Source organism: Lathyrus oleraceus, chromosome 4 (genome assembly GCF_024323335.1).
Source record: "Lathyrus oleraceus cultivar Zhongwan6 chromosome 4, CAAS_Psat_ZW6_1.0, whole genome shotgun sequence".
Classification (NCBI taxonomy): Eukaryota; Viridiplantae; Streptophyta; class Magnoliopsida; order Fabales; family Fabaceae; genus Lathyrus; species Lathyrus oleraceus.
The window spans coordinates 253,886,053-253,906,884 of NC_066582.1; the positions used below are offsets into that span (position 1 = coordinate 253,886,053).

General features: G+C 32.5%; 2 protein-coding genes across 3 annotated transcripts; both read right to left on the reverse strand.

Annotated features, from left to right (window-relative positions):
* Positions 1 to 217: 217 nt before the first annotated feature.
* Positions 218 to 3,237, reverse strand: LOC127136936 (protein FAR-RED IMPAIRED RESPONSE 1). Its single transcript, XM_051063446.1, has 6 exons — positions 2,736 to 3,237; positions 2,360 to 2,669; positions 1,200 to 2,127; positions 758 to 862; positions 495 to 563; positions 218 to 307 (listed from the first exon to the last, which is right to left on the reverse strand). The coding sequence occupies exons 1-6, from the start codon at positions 3,235 to 3,237 to the stop codon at positions 218 to 220; spliced, it is 2,004 nt and encodes a 667-aa protein (XP_050919403.1).
* Positions 3,238 to 12,112: 8,875 nt separating this feature from the next.
* On the reverse strand, positions 12,113 to 20,396 carry LOC127074932 (AP-1 complex subunit mu-2). Of its 2 annotated transcripts, XM_051016354.1 has the most exons (11): positions 19,985 to 20,396; positions 19,678 to 19,824; positions 19,506 to 19,568; positions 19,239 to 19,415; positions 19,052 to 19,155; positions 14,723 to 14,830; positions 14,496 to 14,592; positions 14,296 to 14,393; positions 13,973 to 14,114; positions 13,740 to 13,862; positions 12,113 to 12,624 (listed from the first exon to the last, which is right to left on the reverse strand). In XM_051016354.1, the coding sequence occupies exons 1-11, from the start codon at positions 20,111 to 20,113 to the stop codon at positions 12,526 to 12,528; spliced, it is 1,287 nt and encodes a 428-aa protein (XP_050872311.1). In that variant the 5' UTR covers positions 20,114 to 20,396; the 3' UTR covers positions 12,113 to 12,525. The 2 variants fall into 2 exon arrangements, with proteins under 2 accessions (XP_050872311.1, XP_050872310.1); XM_051016353.1 differs by having other exon boundaries at positions 19,239 to 19,568.
* Between the last annotated feature and the right edge of the window lie 436 nt (positions 20,397 to 20,832).

Here is a 20,832-nt window from a genome sequence, read left to right on the forward strand (position 1 = left end):
TCCATTAACCAACTTCGTGCAATGTATTAACCAAGTCTGGGACTGCAATTTTTCTTGTTTTAAAGTTTGGCACTGCACTAACCGAAGTTAAACTTCCATTAACCAACTTCGTGCAGTGTATTAACCAAGTCTGAGACTACAATTGCATAACAAAATATTTTATATATTATATACACCAAAAAAGTTCAGTACAATTTGGATTATGACAAAAGTCAATTTACAATACTACACCATTTACAATTTGGATTAATACAAAATTCAATTTACAATCTTTCAACATCCCACCCGAATATTCCACCTGAATAACCTGCACCACCAAATGTAACTATTGTTAGTGCATGTAATGTTTTGAACTAGATTAAAATAAATGTTTGAACATCATACCATTATGTCAAAAATTTCAAAATAGTATAGATAAGTGTCAGTCTCCCCAAAATACACATGCCACTAGTCAATAACCAAAAATCACAAAATCATCATGAATTTGTACAAACTTGAGATGAACCCGTCAAGGTTGTTTCACATGTTGTCAAAAGATCCATGAATGACATACAATTTCCAACCTGTACAATAACATACAAAAATCTAAAATATGACGTACGTAAAATCAAATACATAATAAACAAGTAGTTTAATGAGTACACTTAATTTATCCTCAACATCTACATATGTTTTCCGCAACTCGTACATACGAATCTCTCAAATGGTACATGTGAATTCAAACATTATTTAATACAATCTTATAATGTACACAAACCACAATACTTGAATCTAAGTAATGCTCTCCATTAACAACCTCAAGAGATGATTCTACACAAATATTACTTCCAAACTGATTTTCCACCATTCCAAAATTGCACTCCTACACATTTAAGAAACAAAATGTTAGATTCTATACACACACACACACACACACACACACACACACACACACACACACACACACACACACACACACACACATATATATATATATATATATATATATATATAGATATATATATATATATATATAATATATATATATATATATATATATATATTATATATATATATATATATATATATATATATATATATATATATATATATATATATATATATATATATATATATATATATATATATATATATATATATATACACACAACACACACACACACATTTAAGATATCATTTATTAACGAAAGTAGACATACTGTAGTAACCTCAGCGTGATCACTTTTTTTTGTTCGTTTCCTTGACCTCTTGGCGATCGTTTCGGCGACAGATGTTTTTCTTTTAGATGGAGGACGACCTTTACGCTTGACATGTTTTGGATTGCGAATTCTATTACTATTGATTGGATTAAAATCATCATTGAGGTTTTCTTCAATAAGGGAACTATCCTTTGTGGACATATTAGAGCTAAACAAATGTAATGTTTCATGGAGGTCTTCGGTAGTCTCTTCTGACTCAGCAGCTACTTCAGCAACCTCATAAAAATGCTTGCATAATTTGTCAAACCTGTCCATTTGTGACTTCAACTTTGTTACACCATAACTAGTCTTGATATATGAATGCTTCCTTTTAATGTTTTTCTTCCATCTCGTTAGAACATACTTCTCTGGAAGACTTACAATCCTCTCCTGACTACATACGGATAACACATGCCGACACACAATACCTCTAAACTCAAATAATGAGCATTCACATTTGAAATCGTTGTTTTCCTTATTAAGCACAACTTTTAAGACTCGTTCTTTGCGTATGTCTCCAACTAATATCTCCTCCAACACATGATACGTAGCAAAGCAATCTTCCATACTATTTAATGAGGCAAAACAATTCATTTTAGATCTGAATTCCACTTGAATTTCCTTGAATTTGGCATTCGTAAACTCACTTTGGAATTGCTTCTCAATGGACGAGTTTGACCCACATGGAATTGTTGTATCCATCGAATTAAAATCAGCTTCAAATTCCTTTTCTGCCCGACTTCTAAGAGCATTATCATATTGTTTCACGAACTGATTTAGACTTGTTGTAGAATTGATATATCCATCAAAGAAAGCATGTATGCTCTCACTACGTTGCGTAGTTGACATACCAGCCCAAAAATAGATCCTTAACAAAGTTGGTGCCCACCTATGACGCTCAATATATAACCCACCCAATCAATCATTTTCTTGGAGATCAAACTTTTCTATGAACGAACACCATTTTTTTTTCAAAACTAGCTGTTGTAAATGTATCATAGACGACTTCTTTCATTGCATACTTGATCCTTTTTTATTCACCATATCCACTTAGCTTTTATGGATTTTTTTTCATTATATGCCATAAACACCACCTATGACGAGTTGTAGGGAAGACTAACTCAATAGCATTTTTCATAGCCTTACATTGATCGGTCACAATACCCAAAGGTGCTTTTTCTAGCATACAACGAAGCCATGACTTAAATAACCACACAAAAGAATCCGTGTCTTCACCTAAAAGTAATCCACAACCAAGTAATGTTGATTGACCATGGTGATTCACACCCACGAATGCATCAAAAGGCATGTCATACTTGTTAGTCAAGTATGTTGTGTCAAAAGTTACAACATCTCTAAAATATTCGTAAGCGGGTCTACTTCTTGCATCAGCCCAAAATACATTCCTCACATGAAAATCATCATCCAAATCTATTTCATAGAAGAAATATGTATTTTATTCCCTCATTTTACAAAAATAACTAATCAAAGCCTTACCATCACCTTCTTTTCCAATTGCACGACGCTCTTTGTTAATATAATTCCTCACATCTTTTTCACAAAAGGGAATATTTTCATGTCCTCCTGCATCTTTAACAAGCGATTGAAAAGTCTTGTTGATCCTTACTCCCGCATCATCATTGATTGGGATTGTTCTCCTCACATGTAAGTTCATTTTCTTGTTAGTCTTGAACAATCTTGCTTTTGTAGGGCTAGTCTCATGAGAATGGTTAGATTCAAATTGTGTAATGTACCAAAAACCATCTTGTTTCAATTTAATACAAATCTTGGCAGGACAATTTTTTGCTCTAGATGGTAATGTCTTTAACGTGCATGAAATTTTTGAAATGTTAGACCCCTCTCTTGAACATGAAAGTATTAGGTAGTTGACCTCCCCGTCATCTCCTTTTTTCGATGATCTAATCCTCCATCCAAACCCCTTTTTTAAAGCATACTCTTGATAATATGTTTTAACTTCCTCTAGACAAGAAAAACACATCCCGATTGCAGGAACCCAAAGTGTGTCATCATCACAACCACCACAATCATCGTGATCAACTTCTACATCTTCCCCTTGACTACTACCATATTCTATAAAAAAATGCTTGAACTATCCATTCTGACACAAACTGCACAAAAATGTCACTGTTATGTATAATATAAATTTATAACAACGTTGGTTAATAGCATTCACAAGTATGGTTAATCTTGTCTATAACTTGGTTAATAAACTCCCAGACATGTGGACAGGTTTATAACATTGTTTATTACAGAGTTGTTTATTGGTGTGACATAACTTGGTTAATACAATTCCCAAAATGGTTAACGAACCAACATGAGTAAATATATGGAATCAAATCGTTTCACAGTAAATAAACATGGTTAACAGTGTGACCAAAGTAGATGAATATTGTTTAGAACATGGTTAATGAGCAAACATGAATAAACATATGAAATCTATAACAGTAGATCCAAAAGAAGAACATTGATATTATGGAATGAATCTACAAAAATGATATCTAGAAACTTACTGAGTTAAATCTTCATCTTCATCACATAATGATTCTAAATAATTTTCTATTTTTCTTCAAAAACCATGTATGTGATTTGGTAAAGAAAAGAATAGTTGAAGAAGAGATGAGTAGATGGCGCGAAAAAGAAAGAAGAAGAAGAAATGGAAACATGGACGGCATGAAAGAGAAAGAAGAAGAAGAAATGGAAACAGAGATACTGTGTATGTGGTTGTGGTTAGGAGAGAGAGTGTGATCATGGCCCACACTAAATACCACACATCCATCTTACAATATGTTATGTTTATTATTTATTATTTTAAATACTATTCTTATACTGTTCATACGGTGTAGTGTATGAATCAAGTGTAAGAATAGCAAACCTGTAATAATTGTTACCTGAACTTTAGAAAGCTTTCCTTCATTGAGAACTTTGAAAAGAGCGAAACCCGCAAATCATCAATTCTTGCGTTATGATACTATGAATAGATCGATAAGCAAAACCTGTTGCTCCATCTTCTTTTCACTACTTCATAGTTTATAAACAAAACTGAATAATCAAGACTGATCAATTTCTCAGATTAAGGGATGGAATTGGTGTTACAAGTTTTGATGGAATATGAATTAAGGGATGGTATTAGATTTAATTATTAGATTTAATTCATATTTAAGTTTGTTAGATATTAGATTTAAATATTAGATTTGATTCATATTTAAGTTTGTTAGATATTAGATTTAAATATTAGATTTGATTCAAATTTAAGTTTGTTAGAGGCTTATAAATAGGGTGTCAATCATTGTAACTTTTAATCCTTTTTGTAGTCATCATTCTCTGAATAAGAATATTTCCATTCATCATATATTCTACCTTTGCACCAACAGTTACAAATTAATTATGAATGACTATGGATTGGATTGGCTACGAATTTTTTGACTCAAGTAATATGGTGACCTTAGCCACGTTGCATGTCACGTCATCATCTTGGTAACATTGACACTACCGGGGACTGAACCACGTGTGGTGGTAAGGGGCATGTGCCCCCATTATATTTCCTATTTTTTAAAATATTATTATGTATTTATATAACAATTCATAAAAAATATTTATTTTAAATATAATAATCTATCAAATAATTGAAAGAGTATTTTGCTATGTATTTATAATTTAAAATTATATGATATATAGACAAAATTACATCAAAAGTCTTTTAAATTATTTTTGTATAATAGATTGGTCATTTAAGTTTTTGTGTGTAACAACTCGGTCCTTTAAGTTATCAAACATGTACACCGTTAGTCTTTTTTAACAGTGTGAATGTATAAATTGTGGATGCAATTATTTTGAGTGGTTATGAAAATGATGAATTACAACGAGAAATACAACCGTCACAAATTTCTAAATGTTCTAAATATGAAGAAAAAGATTTGAAATCAATCTAAATAACCAAGTTGTTGTAAAAAAAACTTAAATGATCAATTTGTTACACAAAAATAATTTAAAAGAATGTAAATATATGAATAATTGTTTAGGGTTCCATTTGTGAATTATATATTTTAAAAGTTAATTTAAATTTAAAATGTGTTCGGTTAAAATATAGATAAATTGATTTTGTATTTAATTTCAAAATAATATTTTATTAAAAAAATTAATTGTTTTATATATTTTTATTTTAATATTAAGATGTCATTATAAAAAATTACAATCAACTACTCATACCATCATCGATTAATTATATATAAAAGTAGATAGATAAATATTATTGTTGATAATAAAATTAAAAGGATTACATAAATAAAAAACTTAAATTTTATTAATTTTTTTAAAGATAAAATTTATAATATGATATATATTTTATAATTTTAAATTCTATTCGTCGTAGATATATTATGCTATAAATTCGTAAATAATATATTGTCCCCAAAACATAAAATTTCTGACTTCGTCCATGGACACTACTATATGCAAACTCAATCATCAAAAAACTTTTACATGATGTGCCACGTTAATTTTTGTTAACGGACGTTGACATGAGAGGTCAAAATTATGAAAAAAAATATTGTGAGGAACATTTAAAAAAAATAAAGACTAAAAATAAAATTTAAAAAATTTATAAAGATCACTAATATATTTAACTTATTTTAAAATATATATCGTGGTATACCTTTCTTTCAAAGAGACTCAGAAAATATTAGAGTGATTATCAACTTATCATGTGTTTCTGAGGCTATAAGTCAAAAATTATGATATTAAGGCATTTCTGTCTTTCTTATCTTGTCAAAGACAATTCAAAAAGAGTTAGAAATGTTTGTCATGAACAACTACATAACAAATCACATATTGTCTATCGTGTTGTTCTTGCTTCAAATTATAGTGAGATTCTAACTAAGACTAGTGCTAGAAACAGTAGTCAATGATTATGTTAATAAATATAAGTTAGAATTTGTTACTTTCATTTTCTTTTTAGTTTATGTTAACTATTAAATTGTCGTTGAAGCTACTTTACTTTATGAATATTAGAGACGTAGTATTAACAAATCTAGAAATTAGAGAGTAGTCCAACTAAAAATAAATAAATAAATAAAGTATTAAATGCATTTTTAGTCCTCTTTCTTTAAATTTTATAATATTTTTAGTCCCTCTTTTTAAAAAATCAGGTTTTAAATCCCTTCTATTCAACAATCTTGATTTTTTTTATCCCCTCTATTGTATATGTGGTAGATCCATTTATAATGTATCAAAGAGAATGTTGACCAATTTTAAAAAAAACTTGTTCACGTCATTAAAATCAATTTTGAAAACATTTTAAAATAAGCATTAATTAAATTGTTTTCATTTTCTTATAAAACAAATGTTGGGAAACCTAAACATATGTTCTTCTTCTTTCCCATTTGAAGTGCAACTCAGAAAATTGATTTCTTCTTCTCTAATTTTAGAAAACTCTAAAAAAAAATTCTCATCATCACGACCGCTCGCTCATCACCATATCCTAGTATTCCACATCAAGCAATTGTTATGTTTCTCGTTCTAATCAGGACAAATGCAAGCGTGGTCTTCCTTTTCCATTGATGACTACTTTGACATATTTGAACACAGGTCGTTGTTTTTTTGTTGTGGGGTGTATGAGGTATTACTTCGATTTGTTATATTCATGAACTATTGTATTTTGTGATTTTTAGAAAATCCTTCGGTGTTCTTCTCTAATTCTAGATTCAGGGATATAAGAGGTGTAGTCACTTCGTCTGGTATGATGAAGGAATGTATGAAAGAGTCAAGGAATTGAATGTCAAATTGAACCAAGAAAATGTCAAATTGAATGTCAAATTAAACCAAGAAAATGTCAAATTGAATGATGTCATAATTAAAGAGGATGAATTGAAGTTGAAAATCAAATACTTTTAGATAACGAACAAGTTTACAATGGGAATGATATTTGTGTTGTTAATTGGATTAGTTGTATCAAATATAATAAATTAGTTGATTAGGTAAAGTAGATTAGGTTGATTCAGTTAAGTTGTCATCAAAGTGTGACATGCAATGTAATGTGTAATGTTACACAGTTCGGTAATGAAATGTTGTTGTTGAATGAAATGTTACTATTGAATGAAATGTTATTGTTGAAGGAACAAAATAACAGGTTTTGTAACATTGCATTATTGATGTTGAAATGAACTAAATAATAGTCCTATAGTAATAATTTGACAATTTAACACAAATAACAGACATGTAGTAACAATTTGACAGGCCAGTTTGGATCATTGAATTGACAGGCCAACTTTGGATCAGTATTGATGTTGAAATGAACTAAATAACAAACATGGATTTACAAGTATAACAAACCTAGATTTACAGGTATAACATACATGTATTAACAAACCTATTGACAATTCATATCAGACATGTATTAACATAGTTTGCATTGCATTAAAATATTGAAATTGCATAAACCTCGTTCATATCATACCTTGTTCATTGCACCGAAATATAAAACATTACATAAACCTTGTTCATATCAAACCTTGTTCATGACACCAAAATACAAAACATTACCTAGACCATGTTCATGACCTTCCAAAATACAAAGACATTGCAAAGTACAAAGACATTCCAAAATACAAAGACATAATATAAATGTTATTCTTGAGTAGGTTGTGATACTTGTGAACAAGATCCAATTTCTTGGGTAGGTTGTGTTACATTTGTTGACTTCTTCTCTCCCTTATTCTTTCTCTTTGTATTTTTTGACTTCTTGGTATTATTTTCATCCTTTGGCATGTCCCTATCTATTTCCCTATTTCCCTTAAATGTTCTCATGTTATGTCCCATGGAACCACACTTATGACATGTAACAGTTGTAAGGTTCCTTGGCAGAACGTGTGGATTCTTGGGTTCATCATGTGTTTTCTTCCTCATCTTCTTAGGGCATCTAACTGCCATTCTCGGCAATGGTGGATTCACTCTTAATTCATCATCTATAGGCCAAAGTTGAGGACCATTTTTTGTGTAGATGATGTGTGAATAAGTCTTTTGAAAAGTTGATTTCCTGAACAAAATAACAATACATAAGTTTAGACACATTTCCTACAATAACATTGATACTACATGAAAGCATAAAATGTTCCTATAAACTTGTAATACCCAAAAACAAAGTCTTCGGATTTTCTCTTATTATGTCATATACATGGCATGGCATGGCATGACTGCAAGGGATCCCAGATAAGTCTCATTTCCTACAAATACAAATTTCTTCTTTCATATTGACACAATATATTTAATTCCATTTGTTACTCCAAACATAGTCATGTCATCATCACCGTGCCATGTTGGAGTCTAACCTGCTGCAAATCTCTTATTCTATTCAAGTACCAATTGGATTCTAGGGCAAACATTTCTAACATATTTGGTCATAAGTTCTTTCTAATGTGTCATCCTTTTAGTCGAGTAATGTTTAATCCCTTTTAAAATGGTGGCAATTGGTTTGTCCTTATACTTTAGTATTTCTCTATTAAATGTTTTGCATATATTGTTTACCTGGAGGTCACATTTTGAGTAGGTCTTAAAGTATGACTTGCTCTAATATTATGTTGGTACCTCCTTCATTTCCTTCCGAGAAGCTTCATTCAAACTTTTTATCCTTAACATTACCCTCTCTGATTCTTGAATAGTTGTAGTCCTTATAGTACTCCAAAAACTTTCTTTCAATTCCATCCTAGGATATTTCTTTTTCCAATTACCATGCAAATGCTTCACACAAAGTTTTTGTCCATATGACCACTTAAACCTTGAAATACTGGGACAAGTCTCTGTAATACAATACAAATTGAAATCAATTTTCAACAAGTAAGAAAAACATAAGTAAGAAAAATATGATACTTTAATTGGTCTACCTTTTGCTAATATTAAATGAAAGCACATTCTATTTGATTTATGTCTTATAAGTCATCAAGTATGAGATTTAAAAATCACTCCCCAAGAGTTCTTTGTTTCAGCCTCTACAATAGTATATCCCTTTATAGCATCCCTTTCCATCTCCTTATTGTTAAATACCATGCATGACTGAAACTCGCCAAAACTTTGTCAACATGTTTAAAATACGAAGGAGACAACACCGTTGAATTGTCAATCAGTGTAAGTTTGACCTTCTTCGGAGTACCTTTTACTTTTACCGGTTGAGATGGTGGTTACAAGTTAGTGGTTTCCGAATAAGCAGTCTTTCTCAATTGTTCTTTGATGTGGAATTTCATATTATCATCGACTTTCAAAAATCTATCTTGTATCACTTTCCATTCGGTCAAGATAAAGATATTCAATTTACCGTCTTTCATGACATCATAGGTTATCACAATTGCGCAACCACACTTTGCGCTATCGGAGCCTACATTATTAACTCATTTTGCTTCGTGAAAAATATAATTCAAACCTGCTCGAGATATGTTGTCAACCAACTGAGAATAAAGATTTTTGTCTACATTATCAACTCATTTTGCTTCGTGAAAAATATAATTCAAACCTGCTCGAGATATGTTGTCGACCAACTGAGAATAAAGATTGTTGTCTTCAAATCTGTGTTCAAAAACTGTGATGTTATGACCAAATGATGTTTGTATCTCATTATGGTGGTTCTTGATCATTTGGTTCACAGAGTCTCAATCTCGATCCAAATCGCCCTTACTATTTCCCACATAATTCTTCAATGTAGCATGGGCAGACTCAACTCAATTTGTTGTTGTACTCCCAATGTGTCTAACCTAATCGGTCCATGCACATAAAAAATTCTCCTTCACCTGGTCCAAAATTGTGCTTTCAACATATTTCAACAAATCTGGATATTTCTCGTACACCTTCCTAAAATGTATAACATAATCGACATATAAATCTTTAGTAGAAGAATTTACTATAACACTACATGCATCCATTATTTTTTCCACTATCACACTCACCCTCACCATTTTTCCATCTTCGGCCTTTATTTGTTTCGTCCCTATCGCGGGTTTAACCCGATTTCTCACATTCTTTGTTATGTGATACATACAAAGTAATGCATAAGTAGGAAATACTTTTGCAAATGAATTCATTCAAGCAGGCGGTCGGTAACAATTATTTTCGATATCTCTGGTTGGTCCTTCAACATTGTCTGACACACCTCTAAAGCCCAAGTAACAATATCCTCTTTTTCACTCTCTAGAAATGCAAACCCGACATAATAGATATTCCCAACAGAGGTCTGCAATAGTGGAAGTATGTACTTGTTGGTCTTATACGTTGAATCAATGATGAGCACGGTAGGAAACGTGTTGAACAACTTAATGAAATGAGGATGATTCCAAAATATATCTCTAACAGTTATTCCATCCTCGCGTGTTCAATACCTATAAACATAATTATTATCATCCAAAAGTTACAATAGTTGTTGTATTTCACTTTTATCCCTCCTTTAGCGCCTTGTTATATTGGTACCGAATATTGTACACTTTTTTGATATTTGAGATATTTTCAGATCTTTTACGTTTCAAAGTTGCAAATGTGTTTTTCGGTTGAACCAAATTCAATGTTATATCTGAAATGCATTCTTTCTCTTCCGACATGAAGCGGCACACAATCGGATGACCAACTAGCTTTACACACAAGTCATGGTTATGTAAACCACATATGACATTAAATCTCCATTTCTTATTTGCAAATATATAACCACGCAACTTAAAGGGACACTCACATTTTCTTGAACTGATGTCACCTCGTTTAAAATTCCAGATAGATCTATATTTCTCACTTCTTTCGCATGTCATTGTCACAAATGCACATCTTCTATCTTAACCATTATCGGACATTCCTATTACCACATCAAATTCCAGTTTGGAGGCCTCCGTACGTATCCATTGAAGCATCTGATCACGAAATTCAAACTCTTGCTCATTTTTAAAGTGGTTGTCAACATCTACTTCCTTCGCAACAACACCTTTGACATCCAGAGACATAACATGTTTGGGAAAAACATCGGAGTGCATCATATCTAATGAAAATAATTATAGTAAAAAAAAACTCAAAAACTGCTAAAATTATAAACAGAGGCTAAAAAATGAGAACTGACGGACTACAAATATGCATCTCCAGAAGAGTTCATACAAACTTCGAAAATACATCTCTAGATTCAACGCATATTTTTTCAAACTAAAAACAAACTTAATGTGATCAATGAGGTTTGAAATGAATTATCTTTACCTGAAATTTCAGTTTCTTTTACTCCTTTTGATGTGATTAAACACAAGATAAAAAATTGGAGTGGAATTGTTGATTGAGAATGAAAGGGCTTTTGGGGTTTGGAGTGAAGTATGGGTCTTTAATCATGCAGATGACTGTTTTATCAAAATCATGTTTCATTATTCTAGAGATGCATCGTAAATACCTAAAATGCAAAGGTGACAAATATTTTAAAATTCTATCACAAACCTCTGAAGATACATCTCCAAAATATTCATTGGACTGCTCAAATATTAATATATTTGTTGAAAATACCTGAAGATGCATCTCCAAAATAAAATTTTATTTTACTATGGAGTAATGCTTATTTGGTGTATCATAAAATGGTGCAAGAGTGCGTCTAGAAATATATCTCCAGAATCTGAATGACATTTTAAATTTTTCATAGGATATTTTTCCAATATAAGAAATTCTGTTAAGATAAAACTTAATTCTTAGAGCCCTTATGTCCCTTTCCATTTATTTTCTTAAAAATCACCACTGTTACTGATATCTTGAATCTATGAAACTTACCTTCACGTTAAACTACAACTTTACATACCCAAAGGAATCACAACTAGGCTTTTCTGCAATTGATGCGTTAAACTTTGCAAATGCACAATTAAACATTTAACAAGTTAAACATTTAATTCTTCATAGATGGCCTGTATCACAATCAACTATCTTCCTATAATTGGTCTCCTTCCAAATACAAAACCAGTAGTTCTCTTAAAAATGTAAACCAAATTACAAATTGACATCATAGGACATCGATGGACATTCTGATTACAAAAAGAAAGGGGTCTAAAATATATAAATCAACACACAATTGACCAACGGGAATAGTAACAGTTTCGGCCAACACTCAATTCATGAATTCAGTTGACAGTAACTTTCAAGACATCAAGTCTGTTGTGGTTGGCCAAATATATTCTAATTAATTCGCTTAAGACTCCCTCCACTGTCCACCAGCTTCAGTCATTGTTCATTGAATGATACAGTTATTTGGTGAAATTTTGAACACCAATCGAAGGTACAAATCTCAAATAAGCCTTAGTTCATACTCTCCACCCGTTGTTATGTATCTCACCCATGGAAGAGCCTGATACCCACTTTTCTCAATAATCTTCAAATATCTAACCTGTAAATCGAAACATAAATGTTTGATTAGCATCTTGATTAAATTAATCAAAGGCTGGTTTAACTGACAAAGGATATCATAGATTCAATATATTTTTGGTCAAGAGTGGCTGATAAGTATCCAAGCAATTGAAAGACTCTCCCTCAAATGCTAGCTACAATGGCAAACGAAGCAAGCCACTTAAATACTCAAAGTGAGACTGGCACTGGACACCCCACAATTCCGAAGTTCCTGTTATAGCACCACCCCAGAGAGCCGACATTCAGGTCGCTTTAAGACATTTTTTATGGCCTTTTCGGTCAACCTTTTTGTTGGTAGCTGTTTCAGTTTCTTAACTGTTATTAAATTATTAGGAGAGTTAGTGGGTAATTATTATAATTATTATCAGAGTGTTTAGGTTTAGAATAAATAGGGGAAGAGATTGGGGGAGTGGATCACCGTGGATTTGATAGGAAAAGGACCATTTTGGCATTGGGAGGTGCAGACCCTCGAAGTTCTGTGGTACTACTTTGTAATTCAAAAGGATTTCCCTATTTTCTATTCTATATCAGTTGGTTTCTATCAGTAGCGCTTTCCAAGGGGCCAACATCTGGCTCTGATACCATTTTATAAATACTAAGTAAGCACTTGAAACCACCCATGAAGGCTAACTATTACGGGGAGAACCGAGACACTTAAATATTCAACCGAGCATCCAATACTACTCAATGTGGGGCTTGGGCACCCCATAGTATCCAAGTCCCTATCATGATTTCAATGTTATATCATGTGAATGTGAATAATGATGCTTCATTTAGTAATATTATAAAATTCATATCTAGTACACACAAAAACTGTTATTAGTAGAAAGGTATAAAATGATGTATATTAGTTTCTAATCCAACAAAACTGATTTAATGATTTACCATCTATCAACACTCTGAACCGAATATAAACTCAACTGTGAAAACAAATTTGAACTATAAAATACTTTCATCCCCATGGAAATAATGAAAATGACAGGTGAGACACCATCAGACAAATAAAGCAGGAAGGCGTGAAAGATACATAATACTAGAAATGGAATTAACAAATATTTAGAAAATAAAAAGAAATTTGGGTACGTTTAGCAATACCTGTATTCCTGACACAGTAAAATAAGGTATCTCAAACTTTACACGTATAGGAGCTTTTCTCTCTGGAGTTGCTTCCTCGTCTGTTATGCTGGGAAGACGAAACTCTGCCCTTAACATGTACTCCTGATGGTGTTGAACAAGAAAACCAAATTCGTTATTTCACAATAAAATGAGTATATCAATCATGGGTGTTATTCATGGAAAAAAAAAAACATTTCCAAGTCAACCAATACCTTGCCTCCAGGAAAAGATCTTATTTTCCAAATTAATGCATCTTTCTCAGGTGCATATGCTGCAGATCCCATTGATGTCCGCACATTTGGAGTGGTTGCATCAGCAGGCACAGGTAATTCAATCTCAACATTTGTAGCAGTGCTGTAAAAATAAATTATTTTAATAGATGGAGAAGTAAATACATGTAGGGTGGTCAAAAATAAAATCTAGATCAAACAACTGAATTAATTCATAAATTAAAGGTAAGTAGTGGTTACATCTTCCATGAAAGAAAACTAAGGAAAGAAGAACATATATATCCATTAAAAAAACATATCAGTACCTACGTTCCTTAAACTGACTCCTAGCTTTTACCGTAATCTCAATCCGACTTTTTGAATGCTTTTCAACTTGTGCTTCCACCCAAAATAAAGGCTTAACCTGGAAATAGAGATCATATGATCAGCAAACACTTTGAAAATACATTTGTATGTCAACGCACGACTCAAACAGAAAATCATTTCACATCTAGAGGATAGGAACCTGTGTGCTGAGCCTATATGTCATCAAATCAAATGATCCATCGGGTGGGATAAAGGATATTGTTCGATCATTCTCAAATCGGGCTAATCGCACACACCTTCATCAAGCATCAACACAGTTTGAGAACTAGAATCAAGAATAACATAAACATGCTTGAAGAGAGCATATTAAATATGCAACATAACTTTTTATTTAGTTAATATAAGAAGAAAATCAAGTATACGTACTGATGAAACTTGATGTCCTCCAAGTCAATCGCTTTTCCCTTAGTCGCTCTACCTTGTGCCTCTAATAACACTCTATCATTTAAGCCAAGTTTACACTCTGGCATACCACTGTATTACACAACAAGGCATGGATGAAATATTTAAGTTTCCAAATAAATACACAATCACAGAAGTTGCTTAGAATAAAATATATTTCAAAACACAACAAAAGCAATGTGTTCCAAACCAATATTAACGGCAAAACAAGGGTGTAATATGAGTCAAGTAGTAGGACATATCTCCAAATATCTAATGATGCAATGTTTAATCCCACCTACTTAAGAGAAACATACTTCAATTGCTACTTTCATTAGATAGAAGGAAAATAATGTATGTAAACCCCTACTGGTGTATTACAGGAGGAAACATAAGAATAAGGCCTAAGTGTTAGTTAGTAGCCTCCGTTAGTTAGTTCCTAAGTGTTAGTTAGTCTCTAAGTGTGTGTTAGTTTTATTCGGTTTCTTATTTGCTTAGCAATCTGTAACGTTTGTTCTTTAACTGTTTTTTCTGTTAGGATAGAGCTCTAAGATCCTTTACCTTATCCCTATGTAAAGGAAGTCTATAAATAAGGTTTTCCTTCCCCGTTGAGAGGATCTTTGGCATATTATAGTCTTTGAGTGGTTTTAAACCGGTGTAGGAGAGTATCTTCTCTCGTGTAATATCCTTTTTCTACCAATAAAACTATAGGGTATAGGGTCGAATAACCTCCTTTTCTCTGTTGTTCTTCTCATAGATAGCCTTGAGGCCAAGGTTGATTCTGTGGTGTGGTATGTGTGGGTGGGGGGGGGGGGGGGGGCAGTGATAGGTCCAACACGTGTGATAACCCAATTTGGGCCCAAATCATACAAACAAAGCTTCTAGAAGGTTGTAGAAACTGTGGAAATAATAGTTAGTTGGAATATTCCCTGAATTTTAGGGAATTTTCTGTTATAAAAGAGGGAAAGGTCCAACACGTGTGATAACCACCCAATTATACAAGCACAGCATCTAGGAGTTTGTAGACGCATTGGAAATAATAGTTAGTTGGGATATTCCCTGAATTTTAGGGAATTTTCTGTTATAAAAGAGAGGGAAAGGTAGTGTGTAAGGCATTTAGAAAAGTAGTTACCAATCTGTTAGGAGAATATTCTTTGGTCTGGGAACTGCCTGCTATAGTTAGGACTTAGGAGTTTAACAACTCTGGTTTACTCTTTTCAATTTCCATTTCCTACCATTGTAGAGCTCATGAGCTCATCTTTTCCAATCAATGATATACGGTTTTGTTATCTTGATTGTACGGGTTCTATCATTCTCTCTTTTTTCTTATTACAACTCTTGACTGGTGTGTGTTTTTCAACTGCTAGAGGGTCTTTTTTTGTCTTCTATGCCATTATTTTTCCTTCTATAGCCATTTTTTCATGACAAATATATATATTTTTAATATTATTTCTATAATAATGTTTTTTTTGACAGAATTTGTATAATCATGTTATATTATCAAGCTTAAATCTTGAGTTGGGGAACCAATATATATTTTTATTTTGATGTTTTGTTGTGTTTGAACAATTTAGTTGTTTCATGTTATATTATAATTATAAAAAAAAATATCTTACTTTTATATTTTATATTGACACACCAGTGTCTTGGCTTTTTAAAAAATGTTCTATCTCATACTACTCATACCCAATACAAGTACCATACTCATACCTATGCATCCCAGCCAAAACCTAATGCCATGCCACCCTGCATTTCATTAGAAGAAAATTGAGATACAGATCTAGAGCACTAAAATTCCAAGGATTGCATATTTCCCAATTGCCCAAAGGCCCTAAATCTATCCAAGATGCCTCCCTTCCTTTAAGCCCTTCCTCGTATATCTTTACACATCACAGCCTAGCTTAATTTTTTTACCATTCTTACCAAACATATCCAACACCGCATGTCATGCAAACCTGCATTTTATTAGGAAACCATAGGGAAAATTCCCTTGAATACATACAGAACTAGAACACTTAAGTTGAGGCTGCAAACATCACAATTTCCCAAAAGCCCTAACTCTATCCATTGACAAGATGCTTCCTTCAAATCCCTTCACCGTGTTTCTATGCACATCACAGCCAAACCTTAATCTTTTACCATACTTGTATTTTTACAAATCATATCCAAGACCCTGTGTTATGGGAACCTGTAATTTAATAGAAAAAAATTGCCTAACATTCCCCTTATCTTCAAGCTGAATAGCATAGACAAGTAAATAATAATCCCACCAGAATCTTACTATCGTAAGTCCCTAGCACCAGTAGTTTCAATTATAAAATATTTCATAGACCTTTATGCTGTCAGTTCCACACAAAAGTCCCATCCCTCATGTCAAGAAGACTGGCTTCTATACCAACCAAATATTTCAGAGTCTTGTGCAGCCAACTCCATGCAAAAGTCTCATCCAAAAAATGGAAGAGTTGAAGAAAATGTAAATCATAGAAGACCAATAGAGGTGAAAACGGTTTAAATATGTGAAAAGAAGATCAATAGATGCTCGGGTCAGAAAAGTTGGATAGAAAACGGGTAGCCTAATAAAATATTAAGTGAAACCATTAAAAAGGACCAAGAATTAAATAGCTAGAGTGCCACACTATAGAATTGGTTTTGGATAAAATGCAAAGGTGCCACTTAATTTATATAATGTAACCCACCCACCTAGTTGAAAAAGGCTTTGGTCGCCATTATTGTTGTTTTTTCCTGTGTGCCCTAATGCTAATGTGTTGCACAACTCACACCCTTTATTTTCCATGGCTTGATTAGACAATAACTCCAATGTAAAGAATTGAATTGCTTATCAAGTAAGATAGGTTTATTCTTCAGGGATTATTTAAAGACATGGAATGGATATGGATATGGATTTACAGACACAGAACAAGAATTGTTCAATTAGATAGAGGTAGATATACTTTATCTAAATTGCATAAATAGAACTTGGGGTCATGGGAATCAAATTAGGGGCGGGTAAAATCCTGATAAGCTGTTTTTAGAAGCTATTCCTAGGAAATAAACTGAAAACAGCTTATAGGGATGTTATAAGATATTTTCATAAGTACCTTTCAAACACTTACACAGCTACTTATGTCATGAAAAGTAAGAATAAATAAACTACAAATAAGCTCTTCCAAAGACCCTACTGAAAATGATGAAACCTAAACTGCCTGTGAGTTATTTTAACAACACCTTCATGTCAAATTGAATAACGGGAAATAGCTTATCATTGGATCTTGGGAACACTTTCTCAAGGATTTTATGCAGTTGTGTTTAAGTGACGAAAATTACTTAACTTTGTACAATGTAGTAAGTTCAAAAAAAGATAATGAGTCTTTGAGGATTTTGAGTACCTTGCTAAAACACATCCATGAAATATGGCTGTGGCAGCATTATTTTCACCATATTGGAGAAAACTCATCATTAGTTTGAAATTAGTGTAGAAACCCGTGTCATACACAGGATAAATACTTGATTTTTAAAAATCACTAAATTATTTGGAAATAATTACAATTAACCTATATAGAGGGAAGTCGAATAATGTTATTTAACATTGAATAGTACCTAAAAATATTAGTTTTCTTAATAACTAAATATAAGTTATAAGTTATTATAATATATGTAGTATGAATTTTAAAAAGTGAAACAATAGAATTCAGTTCGGCAAATCAATCTCAGCAACAGTGGTTAATACAGCCAGATAGGGGAGACGAAGACATGTAAACAGGTGGTTGGTAATTTGGCTGTGTAAAATATATTTTGATCATTCTATGCATGGAAATAGCTACTACTGAATGTAAAGTTTAAAGAACACAAATCATGACTTCACTATATTGCTCATAATTCATCAATTTATTTTATATTAAAACTACAGGCAAAGGTGAAAAGGAATGTATAAAATAAAATGTTAACAAGAAGGTAGTAGACTAGCAGGTGACTATGGAACAGCCAAAAGCAAAAGCAGGCAGTTTAGGATCTATATGAATCTATGAAGCATGGGCCCCACTGGTCTTAGGCACGTCCTGTGTCTGACATGTTTCAAACATCGACACATATCACATGTGTCAGACAATTCACTTAGGTGTACAATAGAAAATATAGTTTTTTTTACTTCAAATAGCTGTCGGAACACACTTTGGCTCGGACAGGACACCTAAATGATTTCTGACTAATCTCCCCAACAAAAAACCTATGTAAGCCATATTACTAAACCCAAATAACTAGTAGCACATCTCTAAGAGGTTGAAATTCAGTAGTTCTCAGGGAAAGCATAAAGCAAACCTCAAATATGTTCTCATCTTCAGTGCACCAACAACATCAGATCTAATTATTTGCCCATTGCTATTGACAAGTATGTTAACACTCTCCACCACATCCAAGAAAACCTGAAAACAAAATATATTAATTGGTTGCTTAGACCATAAAACCACACATCCAAATGAAACATCTTCACTTTTATAACAGTGACCTCATTTTTCTTGTAGTTTATCCCTTCACTGCGCCACGATACAGCATTTGTTACAGCCATGGGAGGTCTCTGTGTAACTTCCATTCTATAAGCATCTGTCTTAATAAATTCACTAAGAATTTTCGCCTCAGTATATTGGGGGTAACCAAAGTCCATTATTTCATCAAGTAGTTCATACTGCCAACCAAAGAAATAATTCAGCATTTTACCCAAATGAATTAATGCAACAAATAAAAAACTAAGTTCATAGATACACAAGCACTTTACCACAACGACAAAGTTATCCCTAAGAGATTCCTCTTCCAATTCCTCAAAATAATGCTTGAACACCTGCCTCAAACACATTCCAATCAATAATTATTATTGCACAATGCATAACTAAACTATCGAAAGTTACACAAATTTTCAATCCAAATTATTCAAAACCACTAGTGCTTACATCAACTATGCGATGAAGGAAGAAAATAAGGCTTGCGGCATTGCAGTTTTGTCTTGTTGCTGTCATGAGGTAAACATTGCTATGCTGTACAAACATATAGCTCACACCATTATCATATACAACTGGATCTTGAGACTGTGGATCACCCTGTCACAATTTCAAAACAAGCTTCACCATCCATACTCACACAAAACAGCAATCAAAATTATCCATTCCAATTCCACCATTATTAGCACAAAATGAATAATTATAGTGAAATAAGAAAACAAAATTAAACAAGGAGGGATAATAAAGGCGTGAAATGAACCTCTTTCTCGATGAGCTTGGTGAAGAAGCGTTCGGCTTCAACGGCGGTGACATCACCACGGTAATCGCGCCAAATGAGAACGCGGCCTTTGATGTCGAGAAGGAAGAGAGCAGAGGCTGCACCTGACATTGGAGAGTGATTCCGAGCCTGGATCGGATCGGATCGGAGATGGATCAGAATTTGATCAGTGTTGGGAAGAAGTGGGGAAAAAGTTAGGGTTCAGGCAATGTTTGAAGATGAATCATGTTGATAATTCAGTTTCTGGTTTCGCAGTTTTCAGATTGGAGTTTTTTCTTCTTTTTTTTTTTTTGCTTATAATTCTTCTTCTACGGTGGGTTGAAACTTGAAAGTGAGTGCAATCTCAGATAAAACGATGCCGTTTTCAATACTCGGAAATGAACATAGAACAGGAAAAGCAATAAAGAAACCAAACAACTTGTTGTGTTATTAAATTACAAGTAAATTATCAAGTTAGTTCTTCAAATTGTAATAGTGGATAATTTTATTGTCTTTTTTTTTTTGTTGTTGTTGTTGATTGTCTAAAATTTAACAAATTTATAAATAGATACAAATTTGGTACAATTAAAGGCTAATATTTTATTCTCTTGATATTTGTAAATAGATAAAAATAATATCCTTAAAATTGTTAGTTTTTATTTTATTTTTAAATAAAGAGATTAAATCCAAAATAAAATTACAAAGTATATATGTAGAAGGAAAAAAAAAGTAAAGAACTTGTTTGTATAATTCTCCCATTATTATTAATTGGGTTAAACACCAAAATGAAAGAGATGGGAGCTGGGACACAGGGGAGTGCAATATTAATTGGGTTAAACACAAAAATGAGA

Excerpts from the sequence above, each read along its gene's own strand:
- LOC127074932 (XM_051016353.1), bottom strand. The coding sequence starts at position 20,113 with ATGTCAGGTGCAGCCTCTGCTCTCTTCCTTCTCGACATCAAAGGCCGC. Across the intron at positions 14,831-19,051 it reads AAGATGAGAACATATTTGAG|TGGTATGCCAGAGTGTAAAC; the intron begins GTTTGCTTTATG and ends TGTGTAATACAG. Across the intron at positions 14,115-14,295 it reads AGTCAGTTTAAGGAACGTAG|CACTGCTACAAATGTTGAGA; the intron begins GTACTGATATGT and ends TTATTTTTACAG.
- LOC127136936 (XM_051063446.1), bottom strand. The coding sequence starts at position 3,237 with ATGTGTTTTTCTTGTCTAGAGGAAGTTAAAACATATTATCAAGAGTAT. Across the intron at positions 2,128-2,359 it reads GCTATGAAAAATGCTATTGA|GTGGGCACCAACTTTGTTAA; the intron begins GTTAGTCTTCCC and ends TGAGCGTCATAG. Across the intron at positions 308-494 it reads CCTTGACGGGTTCATCTCAA|GTTATTCAGGTGGAATATTC; the intron begins GTTTGTACAAAT and ends TTGGTGGTGCAG.